The sequence below is a fragment of the Carcharodon carcharias genome, chromosome 4, assembly GCF_017639515.1.
Source record: "Carcharodon carcharias isolate sCarCar2 chromosome 4, sCarCar2.pri, whole genome shotgun sequence".
NCBI lineage: Eukaryota > Metazoa > Chordata > Chondrichthyes > Lamniformes > Lamnidae > Carcharodon > Carcharodon carcharias.
In genome coordinates, this window is record NC_054470.1 from 108085390 (window position 1) to 108107112 (window position 21723).

At 44.0% G+C, this 21723-nt stretch overlaps 1 protein-coding gene across 3 annotated transcripts in view; it reads right to left on the reverse strand.

Moving 5' to 3' along the window:
• Positions 1 to 334: 334 nt before the first annotated feature.
• plppr1 (phospholipid phosphatase related 1) overlaps positions 335 to 21723 on the reverse strand; it is a 130395-nt gene continuing 109006 nt past the window's right edge. For 2 of the 3 annotated variants that reach the window (XM_041186334.1, XM_041186336.1), the window contains 3 exons: positions 13706 to 13882; positions 8571 to 8702; positions 335 to 658 (listed from right to left, as the gene is read on the reverse strand). In XM_041186334.1, the coding sequence (XP_041042268.1) occupies positions 626 to 658; positions 8571 to 8702; positions 13706 to 13882 (342 nt within the window). In that variant the 3' untranslated portion in view covers positions 335 to 625. Of the gene's footprint in view, positions 659 to 2772; positions 2836 to 8570; positions 8703 to 13705; positions 13883 to 21723 lie in introns of all 3 variants that reach the window. The other variant, XM_041186335.1, reaches the window with a different exon arrangement.

Consider the following 21723-nt stretch of genomic DNA (forward strand, 5'->3'; position numbering starts at 1 on the left):
AATGTGGTTGACCCTTAACTGCCCTCTGAAATGGCCTAGCAAGCCACTCAGTTCAAGAGCAATTAGGGGCAGGCAACAAATGCTGTACTTGCCAGCGATGCCCACATCCCATGAAAGAATAAATTAAATTCCCTAAATTCTCCTGGTTTTCTGTTGTGTTCTTTGGTGAGAAACTGGCAGAATTCCCAGAGAAATGACTACAAACAACGGTTGTCTTGGAAATTATGATGGAAGGCTTGCAGAGCCCTTGTGGAATTTCTAGGCTGGAACTGACATCGAGAGAGTTTTCTTCTTAATGAAATACTTAAATCACTTCAATGGTAGAGTGTGTATAAACCAGACCACACATTTTATTGTACAAATACCACATAACACCACCTGACTTTACATAAGAAATTAGAAACGGTTACATGGAATGCTTTAATTCTGAAAAGAGAGCGATACTGAAACAGGCAAAAAAGTCAAGGTAAGCTACAACACTTTTGTCATACAAAATGTACAAAACATCTGATACTAACTAGACATATTCCTGTGTTGCACTTTCCACAGTTTAACACTTATTATAAAAAAAAGTACCAATTTGTTTTTTTTTGTTAATTTTAGATGGAAAGGAAAGGTTTTCTCTTCAAGTCACTTCTGTCATTGAAGCAGAGTGGTTCTGTAAGAGGACAAAAGGAAAGCATTTTATAAACGTTAGAACTGATGGAGCAACACAGTTTAATTCGTCAGAAATTATGCACACTGCAAATACATTTTGCCAACCAGATTTACAATTATGGGTTAAAAAAGGTTCCAAATTAATTCCAAAACTGAGCCAAGTAGAACTGCTACACAAAGCACAGAATCACAGTACACAGCACTAAATGAGGCACCTCAACCATAGACATAAAATTTGCAGTGTGCACGTGCAGCAGAGAATCACTATTAATCGACAGACGCAGACGGTATCAAACACCCTGTGAAGGGGGAAAGAGTTGCGGGTAAGAGGGGGGGTCCACAGAAAACAGTACAACAGACATCTCAAGTGTTAGAACAGACTGAGGTAATGTTCGAAGCACTAGGAAACTGGGCCATCCTCTAGTGGGATAGTTGCTTGTAATTACTGCACAACAGAAACTCCGTGAAGTCAAAGTCTTTCATCGTGTTGCTGCTAAGGGTGTTCATACAACTTTGCATCATCTTATGTAAGTGTAAAATTCTAGATCCAAAGTTATATACCTTTTCTGGGGGGGAGGGGCATGATTAAAAAAATACCTCTGGTGAGACAGGAAGCATCCTAGAAAATGGAATCAGCTTAGCTGAGCTTTGTGCTAATGCACAGAATGTGTTGTCAATTAGATACTCAAGTGCTGAGTTTTCACCCCCTATTTACTCACTAAGCCTTTTCAATCAAATACGGAATCTCTTTTGGAAACAAGTTGAAAGTACTTTTTCCTTAAAATAAAAAGAAATGAGCAGTCCAAAAAAATGAACAATTCATGTGAGTCATTGGAGGCTGGGTATTTGAGTAGAAGTATAGATTCTTACAGCACAGAAGGAGGCCATTGGCACCCCGCACCTCTGGCGGATCTGTGAATAGCCACCTTTAGTGAGGTGGGAGGTGGTTTCTATCCTCCACTAAGCCTCTGAACTCATCCTTAGCGACTGCTAAGAGGCAAACAGTGCATGTTGGCTACAGGGTGAGGAGGAGGGAGGGGGTACAGAAAGAAAAACAATAGGAGGGTCTTCACAGAGCTACTCCTGCACACCTGCCACTGAGCAGCCAGCAGTGGCATCGGTCGAGTCTAGGATCAATAGGCCTGCACTATTTTCTCAGCCGTAGAAAGTGAACCGGAGAGGGAGGAAGAAACGGAAGAGAAATGGCTTCATAGGAAGCCAAGATTCTCCTATTAAGTTTCTTGGAAGGGTGAAATCGGTATCCAGCAGTTGTGTAAATATGGGCATTAGCAACGCAGCAACTGCTTTTACACACTTTTATTTTTCCATTGGCTTCAGTATAGAGAAGAAAATGGAGACCAGTTTCAGCCCCGTGGTTTGAAAAAAGACTCACAATGAGAGAAATGAGCCTCAAAGTGAAAACTAGTGAAGTTGTCAATGACGGTGTTTCTACAAGTACGTTATGTTGGCGGCACCCTTGCCTGTGCCACCACCTACCGAGGATTGGGCCTCGGAGTTTTTAACATGCACTGGTGGCAGTTCAGGCCTCTGGCTGCCAGCAGCCACTCTGAAGATCAGCCCCATTTCACAAAACATGGGGAGGGGTGGTTTTGGGGATGGTGGGGGGTGGGTGGGGGGGGTGCGGTTGGTGGAAATGGTGGTAGAGATCATTTTAAAAGTGAATTCTTAAACATCAGCCCTCTCTATAACACCAAGTAGATTCTGCGCCGAATCTGTCACGACATTAATGGGGATGTTATAAACTGAGCCAGTCCTGCTGACTTTTAAAACTTATCTGATACGAACACATATACAGTTTAGACTCATTAGAGCCTCTTTATTGCTTCAAGGGTCATTTAGAAGGACCGATATAAGCTTCCTCTTGTTTTTCACTGCTTATACATTGGGTAGGTACAAACAGGGGAGCAAAAAAAATCCTACTCAAGTACTACACTCCCACAGGTCAGGAAGGGATGGTTACTCCATGAAAATTTGCCCTGGATTTTTGATTGATAACCCACCCTCCCACATACTCCCAGGGACTGACATAACACACAGGAGGGCAGGGAAAATGCATCTTGCCCTAGGCAAGATGGCATTCGCATGCACACTCACGCTCCCCCCGCTTTCATTGGGAGATGAAAGTACCCATGTGAATCATCTCTGCGACCTAATCACCTGAAACAGAAAAAAGTTCCCGCCTCAAACGTGTGAAAGTTAAAAATGAAAAATCCAACACTCACAAAGCTGGTCATTTATCACTTACCTGTTTAGTCCTTTAGCCCGTGCCTTAATCCTCCAGATGAGAATTATTAAATTTGTTTCTGGGTGAGGGATACGGAATATTTTTCAAGTGTCCAATTTCAATATCAAGAGCTTCCCGGTATGGAATAAGACAGCTTGACACAGAGTGAAGCTCCCTCTCTTCTCTGCAGCAACGTGCCTTAATCTCTAACACAGGGCAAGCATCTCCCACTGCACCAATTTGCAAAGGAATTTTGTGGTTTGAACTTGTATCCACTGAGACCTGGATTGAGATTAGCTGAGAACCATCTCACTTAGGCCTTTGGTAGAAAGAGGACAGTTTCATACTATTGGTTTGAATTGGATTTTAGCACAGGAGACACAAGGAAGCAGATGATGGTTTACTTAGCCATCAATTAACTGTGTTTTCTAAAACTGTTACTCTTAATTTAAAATCACAAAAGCATGTAGTAATTACAGTCCCACTAAGCAAATGAAGTGTTTTGATGCCTTACATAGAATGTAAAAACACAGAAACAGGCCATTTGGCCCAACTGGTCTGCAATGGTCCCCTCACCCTATTTCATCTCACCCCGTTAATATACCATATGCCTTGGGCGGATGGCAGGAATTCCTGATCTTGTGTGGACTTTAGCCAAGTTCAAACGTGTATCTTACTGCACTACACATGACCAGCAGCACTGTTGGAGCAAGGAGGAGAAGATTTATTCTGCCCTATGCGTGACAAAATTGTCATTTTGTTTTACGGAATGAGTGCACAATTCCATTATTCAAAATGCATGGAGGAAAGCTTTCCCCCATAACCCTCACCAATGTCCGGTCAGAAAAGATAGTCAACAAATCACGGTGTTCAAATAGAACCCTTAAATTCATCAATACTGCAGCAAATTGTTGGAGAAATGTGCTGAACCTGACCATCCATTAACAAGGTGACAACATGATAATTCTGGGCTTTCAAACCTTGTGCTTGTGTGTGCCTTCAGCATTGCAGATGCCACTGAGTGTAGGAGAAGGTGTGTCTGAGCTTACACCTGCTCTCCTTTGTAAGTGTAAATTAATGTAATCCACAGGGCCCTCCTAGCACAGTGCAAAAATAGCATCGGGACATAGAAGCAGCCATTCAGCCCCCAAGACTGTTCCACCATTCAATTAACTCATGGCTGAGCTTTACCTCTTTACTTTGCTTCCATAATCCCTAATATCCTTACTTGTCAAAAATCTAGCAATCTCCATTTTGAAAGTTTCAATTGACCCCCAGCCTCAACAGCTTTTTGGGAGAGGGAGTTCCAGGTTTTCACTACCCTTTGTGTGAAGAAGTGCTTCCTGAATTGTCTAGCACTAATTTTAAGATCATGCCCCCTTGTTCGAGACTCGTTTGCCCAGAGAAAATGTCTATGTACCCGATCAATTCCTTCAATCATCTAAAATCTCTCAGTTAGATTGCTCCTTGATCTTCCATACTCAGCGAGATAGAAGCTTTGTCTGTCTGTGCAAACACTCCTCATAATTCAACCTTTTTAGCACTGGTATCATTCTTTTTGGGGAAAAGAACCAACGCAATAGCAACACAGCACAAACAAACATGTCAACATTTAACAAAATGATACAGTTCTAAATGGGTAAATGCATGGTTCTGATTTTCCGCAGCCACTAGGATTAGCTCTTTGACCGTGCCAACATTCGGGTTGGTCCAGCAATATGGCCATGAGGCCTGGCAAGCAGTTCTGGGCCAAGGTCCGCATAAGACAACCAAGCAAAGTGGCCGGCCATGAACAGCAACCATGGCAACAAGGCCAAGAGTGCAGGAAAATGGAAGCTAGAAAATGTTAACGAGAAGTTTCACAGTGCCAGAATCACACAGGACACCGGAGGAAGGCCATCCATCCAGGAGCAGCAGAGGGGACAGACAGAGCGTAACCTCTTCCAACACTGGACTCATGAACCCCCTTGAGCTCGCAATGGAGCCCCAGTCCCTGCGTCATTATTAAGCATATACCTCCTGGTGAGTTGGGTGTCTGGCTGGTCCTGGAAAATGACCCTGGGACGAAACACCCTCTCTCGGGGGGTTTGGCGATGTCTCCCACCTTGCTGTCATGCAGGCATTAAGGAAAAAAGAGCCATGTTGTGAGATCAATGTAATCAATAGCAATACAGTGTGGTCATTATACTGCTTTGTGAACCAACCGCAGGAGACGTGAGGTGCTCTAATTCCATTTTGGTCAATCTACAACTGCTCAGTTTTCATTTTCAGGGGAATGGATTTCTTTATTTACACTTCCATTTAGACGATTAATGTCTGGATTCGCTAAGCATTAGCCGATTTGTGCCCACGCTGAAGCTGTTAGCACTACAACAAACTGGCAGAAGCAGAATGCTGACACCACGAAATCTCGCACTCTGGTGAATATCCTGTAAGCACAATATTTGGAAAGTGCTTTTATTAAGCTTGTGAGACCGTGCAAGTCCATTAAAGCTTAATGAATAAACTCTAAAGTATGCAGACAACAAATGCGCAAATAGAAGGGCAGCAAAGAGTTATTCACATTAAATCCACTGGGATTGTCACCAGTGTTCACAAATGGAATCAACTGTAATTACATTAAATATCCGGCACAGAAACAGGCCATTCGGCCCAACCAGCCTATGCCGGTGTTTATGTTCCACTTGAGCCTCCTCCCATCCTTCCTTATCCAACTCTATTGGCATAATCCTCTATTCCCTTCTCCCTTATAACCTTATCTCAACTCCTCTCAGAAGAAGAGACCCAGCTTGTTCATCTTTGCCTGATACGTATAAACTCAGAGTTCCAATGTCATCCTTGTAAATCTCTTTGTGCACCCTCTCCAGTGCCTCTACAAACCTTCTATACAATATGGTGACTAGAACTATACACAATTCTGCAAGTGTTGTCCAACTAAGGTGCAATAAATGTTTAGCATAACTTCTCTACTTTTCAATTCTATCCCAATTTTTTATGACCTTATTAACATCTGTTGCTACTTGCAATGATTATGTATTTCTATTCCAAGATCTCTGTGCTCCTCTACTCCATTTAGTTTCAAATTTTCTAAGTAATATGTGACCTCCTTTAATACATTCACCAAACTGTGATACCTCCCACTTGTCTCTGCTGAAATTCATTTGCCAATTACATTCCCATTTGGCAAGCTTCTTAATTTGTTGCTTCAGAAGCCTTTCAAATTAAAATATTAAGAACCTCATGGTCAAAACACTCAGCTTTCTTTCTTGTTTAGAGGCTATGTATTTCCAGCATTTCCTATTTTTAGTTTGGCATTTAATTATGATAGAATCACAGAATCATGGGATGATTCTGCATAGAAAGAGACTATCCAATTAGTCCTACTCCCTAATCATCTAGCCAGAGTCCTACAGTTCTTTTCCCATCAAGTATTTACCCAATTTTATTTTAAAAGTTAATATTGAACCTGCTGCCACTGCCCTCTCAGGGAGCGAATTCCAGATTGCAACAACTCAGTGTATTTAAAAAAAAAACTCCTCACCTCACCACTGATCCTTTTACCAATTGTCTTTACTGATTATTGATTTTTTAAAAATTTATTTATGGGATGTTGGTGTCACTGGCTGGGCCAGCATTTATTGCCCATCCCTATTTACCCTTGAGAAGGTGGTGGTGAGGTGCCTTCTTGAATCGCTGCAGTCCAGGTGGTGTAGGTACACCCATAGCACTGTTAGGGAGGGAGTTCCAGAATCTTGACCCAGCGACAGTGAAGGAATGGGGATACATTTCGAAGTCAGGATGGCGAGTGACTTGGAGGGGAACCTCCTGGGATGTTGGTGTCACTGGCTGGGCCAGCATTTATTGCCCATCCCTAGTTACCCATGAGAAGGTGGTGGTGAGCTGCCTTATAAGACCATAGGACCATAAGACATAGGAGCAAAAATTAGGCCATTCGGCCCATTGAGTCTGCTCCGCCATTCAATCATGGCTGATAAGTTTCTCAGCCTTCTTGAACCGCTGCAGTCCCTGTGGTGTAGGTACACCCACAGTGCTGTTAGGAAGGGCGTTCCAGGATTTTGACCCAGCGACAGTGAAGGAACGGCGATACATTTCCAAGTTAGGACAGTGAGTGACCTGGGGGGGAACTTCCTAGTGTCTATGGATTTTATTAAATCAATTTTTCAGAGAACTATAAGAAAATATCGAGCTTGACAAAGCATTAACAGAGGCTAATGTGCCATGGATCACCAAATAGAAATTATGCAATGATCCATTTGTAAGACAACCAATACAGCCAAAAGGTCTCGTTAATAGAGCATAGATATTTTGACCGTGAAAACCCCACACTGAATGCTATCGACAGATTGTTTAACAATGAGTACCAAGGCTGGCCCCCTTTCCTTTCATGGTCTTTGACGGCTTTTAATGTATTTTTCCTTATGGCTTGATGCTGCAATACCATACCAACAAATTGGAGAAGAAATGGAGGCCTGCAATGTTCAAGGATTTGTGTTACCTAGTGACCAATGATCCACTGGCATGTTTGTTTATCTTTTTATTGGTCTGTCAATATTCAATGAACCCTAGTCTTAAGATTTTCAGTTGCACGCTTTTTATCTGAGGCCAAAGACATAAACATGTTTAAAAGTGGTAAACAGTGTTGGTCACATGGGCCTTGGGATAACCAAAAACAATTCATGTTTTTTTTCTCCTGTTTCTTATCCCCTTTATCCTAACTTTATTTCCCCTCTCTCTTTCTTTCCAGCACATTTGTTTTCTTTTGTTTATTTTTTTCCTCAAATTTTATTTGCTATGTTTTGATTTTTGTTCACTCCTCTTCTCTTTGAAAACCTTATGGCTAAAGAGTTTGGGTGTTTTGCCAATATTTTTCATTTCACCAAACGGCAAGAGAAAACAGGAGAAGGTGCAGAGGCAGTCCTATCCTAGCATTTACTGTGATGGTGATTGACTTTGTAGAACTATAGGGATTGCTGACTTTGTAGTGTTCAGTTGTTTGATTATATGAATCTGGTAACTGATCTATGCTCACTGTACTTAATAAATTAAGCCTGGGCGTGGACTCAGAGCAAAGTAAACAGACACCAGAGAAGCTGCTAGACACTGAGTAGGAAGGATGACATAGACATTTTAAACTATTATGTAGAACTCTATAAATAAAGTTCTCTGCATTGTTCTGTGGAAAACCAAATATATAAAATATATATTAGGCTCTCATTCTGCCAGGCTGGCAACTCTGAGCTAGAACAATCCATGTCCTTACTAACTGGCCTATGTGCTCTACGCAACTGAGTCATGTGATTCTGCCAATTAAAAATGTGGTTTTTACACTGGATAATGGTCAGCAGACACCTTATCAGAGGAGCTAGACTCTGGTCACTACATAGCTATGCTGAGAGGGAAGGAACACAGTAATTTCTTGAGAAGTTTGACCAGTGTCTGGCTGAATTGCCCACGGGTACCTTTACTTCATCCTGTTTGGTCAATCCAAGAACAGGGAGGCCTCCCATTTTGAACACTCCATGCCTATTGAGCTGTGTGGTAGAAAGGGCCAACCTTGGTGCTTGAGGTGGCTCAGGTGAATTTTATATCCAATGTGTGAAGCTAGTACCATTTGCGAAAGCATGACGGGAGAGTCTATGGGGCTTACCTGTGCACTCAATGTTTCAAGTGGGCTTTCCACCCGAGGGAACGTCATTAATGGCACACCATGTGAATCCTCAGGCTTTCGTTTAACTGACATGGCCTGTATTCCTTTGAAGTTGTGAACAACACATATTCCCTAGCAGGAAATGGAGATTAGGGTCAGTAATAATTCAATGAAGATTTAATGCAATGGAGTTACCTATTTTTCTTTTAAAATGAATTGGGAATCTTCCACATATGTGCGATTCACTGCTCAAAGCCTTTAGTGAATGCTTGCAGGTTATCTGAAACCAGTTCAAAGGCCTTGTAAAGTTGGACGGATGTTTTCAGGAATGAGCCCACAGCTCTCTATGTTAAGTTGAAGGGCGATAACTTAGCCTCTGAAATTTGTGGCTAAATCTGCACTATCAGCGAGGGCCTCTAAGCATCCTAGCGTGAGTGGCAACACATTCACAGAACAGGGGCTTCCTGATAGATAACTCTGTGAATATGTTGAGATGTACCACTGCTGGTTAGACAGTGCATTAGACAGAAGAGTTCAGGAGGGTTAAATTTGAAAGCGTCCCTTTTTGGGAGTCCCAATACCAGTCACAAATGATGCAGTCCAAGAAACCCCATATATTGGCTCTTGGGCCTCATTATAATGAGGCAGATGCTGTGAGTCATCCTTTATTAGGGCCAATGCTTGAACTTGAGATCAGTGGGGAGTGTGTGAGAGGGTGGAGCAGCGATTGGGATCAAGGAAGGAGGGGTCGAGGGTGGGACTGGAGTGTGGGACTTGGGCCTTGAACCTGGGATTGGACGGAATTGCTGGTGGGATTGGAAGTCACTGGATCATTGGAGGATCAGGGCGTTGAATCAGAAACTGGAGGAGTCAGAGAGGATGAGGGAGAGGTGCCTGGAGGGCAGGGCCAGAGTGGAGGAAATGGGGTTTTGGAGTAGAGATTGCGGGGGTGGAGGGGGAGTTGATCATGGGGAGAGGGATCAGAACCTTGAACTTAAGAACATGAGGAGGGGTGTTGAAATCAGGATCAAATGCTTCAGAGGAGGAATTGGGGGGGAAGTTCTGGAAGAATGGGGAGGTGTGTTGATAGATGGGTTTGGGGAGGTATTGGGGGCTTTGGAGATGGTCTGGATCGGCAGCAATCAACATGGTGATGTTATCTGTTTACCTTTTTTTATTTATGTGATGTTTGGGTTTGGTTTTCGCAGGGAAAGCCAATATTGCATCAGGGATCTGAAGAACACGTTAGGTCCCTTATTTTACAAAATCTGTTTCAGGTAAAAGGCACCTCTTCTTTGTCCTTACCCAATGTGGCATGCATCGCGCATCAGACTGCAAATGTTTACATGCTCCCTGCCCTCCATTTTGGGACCTTAGGTGGTCCCAAAGCCCAGTTTATCCCAATCACCCCTGAGGAGTTACTTCAAGATTGCTGGTTGCCTTCTCACCTGCCTTCAATGATTAAATGACAAAAAAAGAACCCCCATGGGGAAAGAAGCATTTGGGCGTACATTCCCCCTACATTTTAGGGAAATTTCCCAAACAAGAAGCAGTCTCAAGAGAGGCTTTTGGAGTAAAAAGAGCAAAATAATTTTCACAAACAAAATGAATCCAAAACAAAGTTATGGTTATCTAGTAACTCAACGAAATGGGGCGTTATTTTTAAGATCCCAGCATCCACCCTTTGCTACCGTGTTTTAAGTTTCCCCTTACTTAATAATGGCACATGTTGGATCATTGGACCCTTGAGGGAAAAGGACAGAATTTACACCGCATGACTGTATCCTAACTGGGGAATTTGCATCTGAAACCTGCCCTCACTTCTGGTGGAGTTTCGGGAATTGGGATGTTAAAACTGGCAGATCCCCTCTCCTACCCAAATCTGACCCGACTCCAGAGAGATCCAGGAACACCGCTACCAAATCATTGGATGTTGGGGCCCATAGGTAAATAGAGGCAGAGACCTACCTAGAAAGAGAGAGATGCAATAAATTTATCTGTGCATGCAGTGAACATTATTTTCTTCTTTGCCATTGAATTCAATTAGTTTTCTGCGCATATTAACATGCAAGCAAATGTTGATATTAAAGCAATGCTTGATTTAGATCTTTGGACTGACTCTACAATTGAGCTGGTTCTTGTGCTGGTCATGTTGCAGCCAAGTTGCAGGACTCTGGGAGTTGTGGGTGCTAGAATGAAACATGTACCTTGTTCACTTTAGTTACAAAATGCTAAATGTGTGTGAAAGGAGCTTGTTTATAGTTTGCTTACTAATAGAGAACAGAGGAAATCTTTTTTCTATGCTTTATGATCACCAACAATCTTACTGGTCCAATGGGAACTCACTCCACAGGGTAAGATGGGATATTTCTGTAATTATTTACCACAAGTTTTCTGCTGGTCAGATCACCTAAGGAGAGGACAGTGCAATATTGTGATACCTATCTTGCCCAGAGGCACTGAATTCTTTTTGGAAATGTATAGTTGCTAGTTATCCCAAAGTTCTGGAACTTGATCTGTCCTCTCCTCCTAGTTCCGGAGGAATATTTAAGTGCAGGGCTGTAAGATTTTGTTTACTTATTGCATTTATTGCCCATTCCTAACTGCCCGTGAGAAGGTGTTGGTACACCCACAGTGCTGTTAGGGAGTTCCAGCGACAGCGAACGAACGGTGTGGAGGGGAAGATGAAATAAAGGCCATAATATCGGAGAAAATATCAACTGTAAAGCATGGCTTCCATTTTCACCTTAAGTGAGAGTTGAGGGTGGTCAGGTGGCATTGTGGTGTTGCTGAAGTTTAAACTGCATAAGAGTTGGAACAGACTCGATTTTAAGCGGTTTCTATTCCCAGAGATTATAGAGCCCCTGGCGTGTGTGGCTGGCTGCCGCATTGGATACTGACTCTCTTCAACTCTCCCCAAGGGAGCTGGGCTAGTTCCTGACGGGGCAGAGACTGCATCAGAGAGAAAGTAAGTGTCTTTATTGATAACACTTGGTCCTTGTGATCTTCTGGACTGGTTTCGACTGCCTTAGGGGATCAGAAGGAAATTTTCTAGAGTATTTGTTCCCTTACTGGCCATGGATTTTCCTTCTCTACTTTGGGAGGGAGGTGGGGAAGAGAGAGAGGGAAGGGAAGGGAGTGATTTATTGTTGTGATGCTCTGATCATCTGGGTATAGGGCAGGACAGGCTTAAAGATCAAATGGCCTTTTCCTGCCCATCAGTTTTGTATGCTGGGGTGTAGGATCCGCAACTTATGATTTTCCACATGGAAAATACCCAGTCCTTCCTAGCTGCCTGGGGAAGGAGGTCACAATGAACAAAGGGCCGAATGTCCTCACTGAGGAGGGGCGAGGACAACAAGGGAAAATTAGTGGAAAGCAAATTGTCGTATTTCTGTGCATTTGTCAATAACTGTTAAGTGGATGAAAGACACCCAGGAGAGAAGTCTGCTCACTTTCTCAGGTAGGAAATGGTGGACAGAGCTGGGAACGTAAGGGAGCAGAGGAAAACTTAATTCCATCTAACTTGTGCTGAGTTTACTGAACTCAACCGGATCAATGTCGAGAGGTTGTCACTGGTCCCAATGTTCTAGGACATGGGGGGGCAAGGGGAAAAGTACCAAGTTGCTTTGCATTTGATGATTCTCTCAATGACCTGGTGACTGAAAAGTATACTTTTTGGACACTGGGGAAGAGTTAACCATGATGGCTTCCCCAGTCAAATAGCCTGCTTCTGCATCAAAACTGTTGATGCTGGAAATCTGAAATAAAAACAGAAAGTGTTAGAGCTATTCAGCAGGTCAGGCAGCATCTGTGGATAGAAAAACAAGCTTAAAATGTGCAGCATAAACCCTGCAGGCTTCAGGGCCCCACTGTCAGCTGAAACAGGTGTCAGAGTCCTTACTGTGTGGGGGACAGTCACTCACCTGTGATTTTACTTTTCCCCTCGAATTGGCCAATAGCAGGTGGGCTCTCAAAGTTGGAGAGCCAATAGGAGGCTGCCCAGCCTGGGAAGCAGCAGCAGGTTGACCAGGAGAGTGAGAGACAGGATGCCCCAAGATGGAGGAAGATGGAGGAACCCTCCCTCCAACATTTTTTTTAAATTTTAAAGGAAAAAATAAATCAAACAGCCAGGCTGCCATTATAAAGGGGGTGCCCCCCCTGCTCCCCTCCCCCTACCATCCCCCATCGTCAGTGTGACCTCCAGCTGCAACAGACCAGCAGGGAGGGCCTTGAAGCCTACCCGGAGTGCTGGATCCCAGTCTGCCCCCAGGAATTTGCCTTCAGACAGCTAAACTGTTTCCCACCGTCTCCAAGGACGTGAAGGCCAACTGGAAAATCCCAGTCGCCAACGTCAACCCTCCCAACCCACCCACAACATTAGGCCTTAATAGGCCTCTAATTAGTTGAGACAGCGACCTGCCGTCTGTGCGAAGAAAGCCCTGCCACACACAACTCTCCTGCAGCACCCCCCTCCCCCCAGCATCCTCCCATCTACCCCACTTCCCCCCCCACCCCCACCCCACACTTGCCCCCCTCCCCTATATCGCCTCCAGAAAAATGGCTCGGGAGCCGGATGGATCCTGGAAGCCAGCAAGCTGTACAAATTTCTGCCTCTGCGCCAACTCCCCCTGCCTCCCACCTCTATCGGAGCCCTAAAATTTCAGGATGTTGCATGAAGTGGACGACCTTTCATCAGAACCAGGCCGTAAGGGGATGAAGCTGAGGCCTTTGTGAAGGACGGATGGAACAGGGTCAGAGAGGGCAATACACGGTAAGAGGTGAGGTTGGATGAAGGGGTGGGGGTCAGAGGAAAGGGAAGGGGGAAGTGAAGGGAAGGGGCTGCTTCTGCATGTGGTGCAGATTGACATTGGAGGAGTAATCGCTTGGGCATGGCCCAACCTCAGTCCCCAGCTTCTGTATAGAGGCGCAGAGAATGTTTGAAACTGGAGAATCCAGATTTAAAAGCTTTGGGCTTATTTTCTACATTAACACATGCTGTTGTTGAGGGAAATATTTTGTTGAATGCACACATGTACCTCAACATAAATTCTGACTTTTCTTAGACCTGGCCGCCCTGCAGTAAGTTGACACATCCGTATATCTTCAATGTTAAAAAGATAAGATGGACTTACCAAAAACAAAGCTACTGTGCTGCCCAGTACAAAGCCTGCAATCACATCAGAGCAGTGATTGCGGTACTCAGAGACTCGGTTCAATCCTGTTAAAAAAGCAGCACAGAGAGCCCCCAAGCACAACACGGGTTTGGCTAACCTGCTGCTTTTGGTCTTTATTGTGCTTGTGATGTACATCTGAAACAGAATGAGACCACACACACTGATCAGTGGTACACACGTATTTCTCTGTCTTATATATTTTTTTAAATCACAAGCCGGTGTACGCGCAATACCAGGGATCCTGATGAATATTGATGATGCTACACCGAGCATCACTGTGATGCTTTTCACATTACAGCAGGGACTGCATTTCAAAAGTCCTTCACTGGCAGTAAAGCACATTAGGATGTCCTGAGGTCGTGAAAGGTGCTATATAAATGCGAGCATTTTCTGCACTTCCAATTAATTTAAACACTTGTTCATTTATTTCTCTTTGTGGTGAAAGTTACCAGGACTTAAAAACATGAACCAAAGTCTTCAAAAGTAAAGCAAATGTTCTCCACCACGTTATTCCATTCAATTTGGTTTCTGGGGCGAAATTATGATATGACATTTATTTTAATGACCTAGATCTTGGAATGTAGGGCACAATTTCAGAATTTGTGGATGATATGAAACTTGGGAGCATTGTGAATGGTGAGGAGGAATAGTGTAGAACTTCAAACGGACATAGACACGTTGGTGGAATGGGTGGACTGGTGGCAGATGAAGTTCAGTGCAGAGAAATGTGAAGTGATTTATTTTGACTGGAAGAACATGGAGGGATGATATAAAATAAAGGACACAACGCTAAAAGGGCTGGCGGAGCAGAGGGCCCTGGTGTATACCTACATAAATCAATGAAGGTAGTAGGCCAGGTTGAGAGAGTGACTAATGTAGCATACAGTATTCTAGGCTTTATTTATAGGGGCATTGAGTACAAGAGCAAGGAGGTTATGCTGAACTTGATTAAGGCACTATGGTCAGCCTCAATTGGAGTATGGCATTCAGTTCTGGGTGCCGCACTTTAGGAAAAATGTGAAGACATTGGAGAGAGTACAGAAAAGATTCATGAGAATGGTTCCAGGGATGAGGGACTTCAGCTATGAAAATAGGTCAGAGAAGTTGGGACGGCTTTCCTTGGGTGGGGGGTGGGGAGAGGGGGAAAGAAGGCAAGAGGAGTTTGATAGAGGTATTCAAAATCATGAGGGGATGGAGTAGATAGGGAGAAACTGTTCCCACTCATGAAAGGATCGAGAACGAGAGGGCAAAGATTTAAAATAATTGGCAAAATAAACAAAACCGATGTGGGAAAAAACATTTTCACACAGCAAGTGGTTAAGGCCTGAAATGCACTGCCTGAGGATGTGGTGGAAGCAGGTTCAATCGAAGCATTCGAATGGGAATTAGACTGTTATCTGAACTGGGAGAATGGCACTCAGGGAATTGATCTTTCGGAAAGCTGGTGCAGGCGCGATGGGCCGAATGGCCTCCTTTTAAGTTGTAACAATTCTGTGATTCTGTAATGTTGATTGAAAAATGTGAAGAAAAATGCTATAAATAATCGACATTGAAAGGCTTCAAACACTTATTCATTCAGTTTTCGATCACACTAAGGTGCAAGAGTCAATGCTAACCCAAAACTGTTTACAGCAAATGTTCACGGGGATGAAATTCAACTTGGGAGTAAATACAAGGTGAGTGGTGTTGCATCTGCCACCAGTTATACATATTTAACAGCAACTTGCATTTATATAGAGGGCGGAATCGTCCCCGCTTTGCACTAAGTGCGGTAGTGGGCAGGTAAAACGTTGTTTTACCCGTTGGCCACGATAGTGGGTTTTCACGCAGAATCATCACAAACCCGCCACATTATTATACATTCCTGGGAAACATGCTGTTTCCATGACTGGTGGGCTCCGATTCGCCTGCCACACCACCACCTCGCCACTTCTTCACGCCAGGCACCACATTTAAAGTACAGCTGCAGCCCTCGAGCACCTTTTGGACGCCATGGAGGCCCGCTGTGATGTCCTCTACCCCCGTTCTGGCTGCAGGAGGGGTAGCAACATTACCACTCTGGTTTGGTAGGTGATGGCAGTGGTGATCAGCGCCAATGCTGCACTGAAGAGGTTGGACATCCAATGCAGATAGAGGGTGAATGATCTCATCCATGCAGCGAGGGATGGCAACCATCTCAACTCTCGATACTCACACACTCAAGCCCATCATACATTCACTGGCATCTCACTCACTGCCAGCTCAAGGGACATCACCACCCATTGTCATACACATACCCTCACATGTTCATCTGGCCTCAACTCCTTTGGAGACTGCCTCCTCAGCCCGCACCATTTTGAGGCCATTTGCACAGATCAACATGTGCCCCTACACATACCCTGGGATACCCTCCTTTCCCAGTACAGCCCTCGCCCTGCAGCCTCTTCCCTTGCCTGAGGCCACTTCTCCCCCTTTCCCTAAGCAAGACCTCACCCTGCAGCCATTGAAAAGCCATCCACATACGGCTGATCTGGTAGGTAGAGACCTATCCGTGAGCGCCCCTAAAAGTGATGTGGTGCTGTCTGTGAAGCCTGGCACTGATGACTGCGAGTGTTGCCCGAAGCAAGGTAGGCAAACAAACCTTGAAGTCCTGAGCAAAGTGCAGCTCGCCAGGCGCACATCTTATATATGATGTTGTGAAACATGTCGGCGTGTTTTCCTGCCAATGTAGACAGACAATCCAGTGGGAGAGGATGAATCCAACAGGCTGACCATATAATGATATGCTGCTGCATTACAGTGAGGTTCCTGGTGTCTGATGATGGGGAACGTGGCCTGCCATCAGCGGGCAGAGCAGACAATCACAAACTGGTTTCAAGACGTTGTGAAATCGATTTTTGGCCTTCTTGCCATATTGTCTGCTCACACCACCAAACACACCCGATACTGGCCGGGCACAGAAAATCCCAGCCAGTACCTTTAACACAGTGAAATCTTCACAGGAGAATCATCAAACACAATTTGACACCAAGCCACATAAGGAGATGTTAGGACAGGAAAGAGGAAGGTTTTAATGAGCATCTTAAAGGAGGAGAGAGTGCGATAGAGCTGAGGAGACGGTCAGGGAGGGAATTTCAGGGGCTAGAGCCCAGGCAACTGAAGACATGGCCACCAACGATGGAGCAGGAAGCACAAGAGATCAAAATTGGGAAAGTGCAGAGATCTGAGGGAATTGTAGGGCTAGAGGAGGGAAGGGTAAGGACATGGAGGACTGAGGCCCATCCAAATATTGAATATCAGGAAGTATAACAGACAGCAGATGCAATGGAGACTGTTTTGCATTCCTTCTCAACTCTAATTCCACACTCCACATCTTCCACTGATTTCTACACCCACCAATTATGAGACCATGTGTGGTAATCTTGTGCTGTAGCTGTGCTTTGTAACAATAACACACCCCTTTCACCCAATAACACCCCTTTTGCCCCTCTCCGCATTTGGCAGTCAGGATAACAGAATGGTCCAAATCATTCTATGTCTCTATAGCAGGCTATTGAGTTGGATGATCAGCCATGATCATAACGAATGGCGGAGCAGGCTCAAAGGGCCAAATGGCCTACTCCTGCTCCTATTTTCTATGTTTCTATTAGTCCTGTAGCCTACCAATACCACCCTTTAGTTAACCTTCCCTTTCCCACTTAGCTACTGCAGAATAACCACCCAACCCACACTCATGTCTGAACAAGACTATCCATCCATTTTGAATGGAAGCCCTTTCATTAAGAACATAAGAGCATAAGAAGTAGGAACGGTAGGCCATTTTGCCCCTTGAGCCTGCTCCATCATTCAATAAGATCATGGCTGATCTCTTCTCTCCCTGCCCTCATGTCTCTTGATTCCCTTGGTGTCCAAAAAAAAAGACAGTTCAACAACAGTCTTTACTCATTCACTCCAACTCCAAAAAGTTAATGCGGCAAGATTCCTTACTGTCAGCGGGAGGAAACAAGCACAATTACAGCGAGAGAGTGTGAGAGAAACCACATAGGATTGGTGAGTGGGCAAAAACTTGGCAGATGGAATATAATGTGGGAAAGTGTGAGGTTATGCACTTTGGCAGGAAAAATAGAGGAGGTGAATATTATTTAAATGAAGAAAGACTGCAGAAAGCTGCAGCACAGAAGGATTTGGGAGTCCCTGTGCATGAATCCCAAAAAGCTAACATACAAGTTCAACTGGTAATAGGGAAGGCAAATGTAATGTTAGCCTTTATTTCAAAGGGACTGGAGTATAAAAATAGGTAAGTCTTGCTAAAGCTATAAAAGGCACTAGTTAGACCACATCTAGAATATTGTGAAAAATTCTGGTCCCCTTATCTAAGGAAAGATATACTGGCATCGGAGGCATTCCAGAGAAGGCTCACTAGGTTGAATCCGAGTATGTAGGGATTTTCTTATGAGGAGAGGCTGAGTAGTTTGGGCCTGTACTCATTAGAATTTATAATAATGAAACATATAAGATTCTTAGGGGGCTTGACAGGGTAGATGCTGCGAGGTTGTTTCCCCTTGTGGGGGAGCCTAGGACCTAAGGGCATAATCTCAGAGTAAAGGGGCACCCATTTAAAACAGAGGTGAGGAGGAATTTCTTCTCTCAGAAGTTAGTCAATCTGTGGAATTCTTTACCTTGGCGGCTGGGTCGTTAAGTTTATTCAAGGCTGAGATAGACAGATTTTTAATCAGTAAGGGAACCAAGAGGTTTGGGGAAAAAGCAGGAAAGTGGAGTTGAGGATTATCAGATCAGCCATGATCTCAATGAATGGCAGATCAGATTTGATGGGCCAAATAGCCCATTTCTGCCCCTATGTCTTATAGTCCTATGGTCTTATACATTCAGCATTTACTTAGTTGCAAGCAGAGGACAATACAAACAAACTATACTGTTCCGCTGACCCACAATAAAGCTCAGTGATGAAAGAAAGGGAGCTCTTGTGGTACAGTGGGTAGGATCCCTGCCTCTGAAGTAGAAGCTCTGGTTCAAGACCCACTCCAGGACTTGAATGCCATGGAAGGTATGGTCTTAACATGGCCAAGCAGATTGAGTATGAATCTATAAATCCTTCCAAAGTATGCCAATGGCAGGCAGTAAAAGTGGGAGAGATACTTGGTCAGCCATGTGATGGAAAGGAAATTAGAGCCTCTACCATCACTATCCACAGCTCAACTATGACATGCTTGAGAAAGTGCATGTTGCCACAGCAATTTGGACTCTTGGGGGATGGTTAGTTGACTGGACTGCTGCTGTGGATCAGATTGATGCCAATAGCACAGGGTTTGAATCCTTGTTCTCCTTGCCCTGCCTGTGGTGGAGGTTGAGGTGCTTTGGGTTCAGAGCTGCCTTTGGGCAGAGAGCTCAAGAAGTGAAAGAAAAGCATTAACAAAGGTGAAAGCAAAAAACTGCGGATGCTGGAAATCAAAAATAAAAATAACTGGAAAAACTCAGCAGGTCTGGCAGCATCTGCGGAGAGGAGCACAGTTAATGTTTCGAGTCCGCATGACTCTTCAACAGAACTGCAAAGGTGAATTGCTTAAGTATTGCACAGCATCCTCAGAATGGTTTATTAAACCGCATTTTAAGAGACAATACATCATTCGACCACTAGAAGGCATTAAGCACATGCATATTTGGCTCTTTGCAATAAGGCTACTTTGAAACATTAATTCCTGCAAGCTAGATAAATAACTCAAGATTGGTTTAAAGTCACATTTGGAGGCTTCTGCAAATATAGGGACTCAATGAAGTCATTTTTAAAGAGATTAATGGCAATGACATTCAGCCTAAGCTCTACTCTTGGAAAGGTTCCAGACAGGAAAATACTTTAGCTCCAAATCCCTAAAAGGTAAAATTTCCTCAGTCAGAACTGTAACTTTACAATTACTTTGATGGACTAGAACAGTATTTTTTGACACCGCTAATCTGATCTTATCTGTGAGAGCACAGGAGTGAGGAACTTAATTGTGTTAATATTACCGCACACAGTGCTGAGAACTGTAAAGTTTTAGCCCATATTAATGGAGATTTTGCTCGCTAGTGGCCACTAGGTGGGTTATACAATCCAGCCTAGCAGTCTTGAAGATTCCTTTGAGGGACAGTTGGTGAAGTGAAATATTTTGTAAACCTCGTACAAGAGTCACATGAGTAAAACAGCAATTTTAACCAAAAAAACTCCCCACACTTTAATATAATAAAAACAGAGAATGCTGGGAAGAGTCATACGGACTCAAAACATTAACCCTGTTTCTCTCTCCGCAGATGTTGCCAGACCTGCTGAGTTTTTCCAGCATCTTCTGTTTTTAATATAGATTTCCAGCATCCGCAGTATTTTGGCCTTACCCACATCTCAGAAATGTCAATCACTGACCTAATCGAGTATGAGCAGCTTCGAATAAATCATAAGCGGTTTGATATCTAAACACCATTCTTTGTGCTGTATTTTTCACAGGGATTTTGCAAAATTATATCACAAGTGGTGCTGATTTGAAAATATACATAATCAAGGGTTTTGAATGCAGAATAATCCCTTCAATCTGAATCCCTTCAGCAAACATGTTTAAAACAGCACACTGTTGCTTCTGTACTCCTCAAACTACAGTTTGCTAATGATCCTCTGAGCGGTGAATTCATGAGACAAAATGCAGTCTGGCAAAGGCTTCTCAGTATTATTTGAATAGGCTCTAGAATGAATCTCACCACCACCTTCTGAGTTAGAGATGGGGCAATAAATGCTGACCTGGCCAATGATGCCCACATCTCAGGAACAAATGTGAGGGGGAAAAAAAGACTGGACTAAGATGAGGACTTGGAGGAAATGGAGCTGAGGGTGCAACAATTAATTTAAAAAGTCAACAGTTACCTTTTGATTATATATTCGCATTATTTGCAATTCAACTCTGCAGGAAAACCCATTATTAATATTTTATTTTCTCTTCCATTCTGACTTCCCTTTCCCACTTTTGTCCGATGATTAGGAAGTCCAACTACGAAACCATTCTCCCACCCTGCATTTTCCCCCTATTGTGACATTCACCTTCGATTGATGCAGAGTTGTTAAAAGTCATATACATCACATTTTCCTTTGCTACCACTAGATTCATCCCAACCTCCATATGAATGCTCTATCATCAAAATGAGCTTACAGGCAGGATTCATTAGGCTTCTCCTTGGAATCTCCCTTTACCTGGCTTTGCAAGCTAAGATAACATGGGCAGGATTCTCCCTGTGGCCTTCAGGCTCAAACAGGGGTCAGAAGCCCACACCCAATGTAGGGAACTGTTACTCACCTGTTACCCTCCTTGAGGGAGAGCAGGCTTAGGAAGCTGGATCAGGGGGCAGCGGCTGGGGGTGCCAATAGGAGGCCCTACAGGAGCAGCAGGATGCAGGTAGTTGAGCGAGAGGGCACCCTAAGAAAAGGCACCCTCTCTCCAATGCTTTTGAATGTAAAATAAAAATTAGATCTTTGTAGCTGGGTCGCCATTCCTGTTGTGATATGGGTTCTCTAGGTATCTCAGTGATGAGAACCTAAGACTTACATTTTTAAACATGAACTCTTTATTGTTAACCTTTAACTATTTACAGACCTCAGGTTACTGTCATGCATCGTGCTGTTACCTCCATGCAGGCTGGTTCCAGAGTGTTCTCTGGACTGTTCTCGCAGTCTGCTACCATGTGACTTATACACCATACTGTGGGTGATGCTATTCTCCAGTCCCATGTTAACCCTTGCTCTGCCGAGCACCTTTACATTACAATGGCTTGTAGGCACATCGTATAACATTTGCAAGGAATGGGGGTGGGGGGGGGAGGGTCCACCCCCTCCACCAACAGTGCGGCCTGTGGCTGCTTCTGAACTCAGGCAGGCAGGAAGGTCTAAGTCTGACTGGAGTACTGCCACTACCCCACCAAACCTCTCCCCCTCCAATCCGCCACCAGGAGGCGACTTCCAG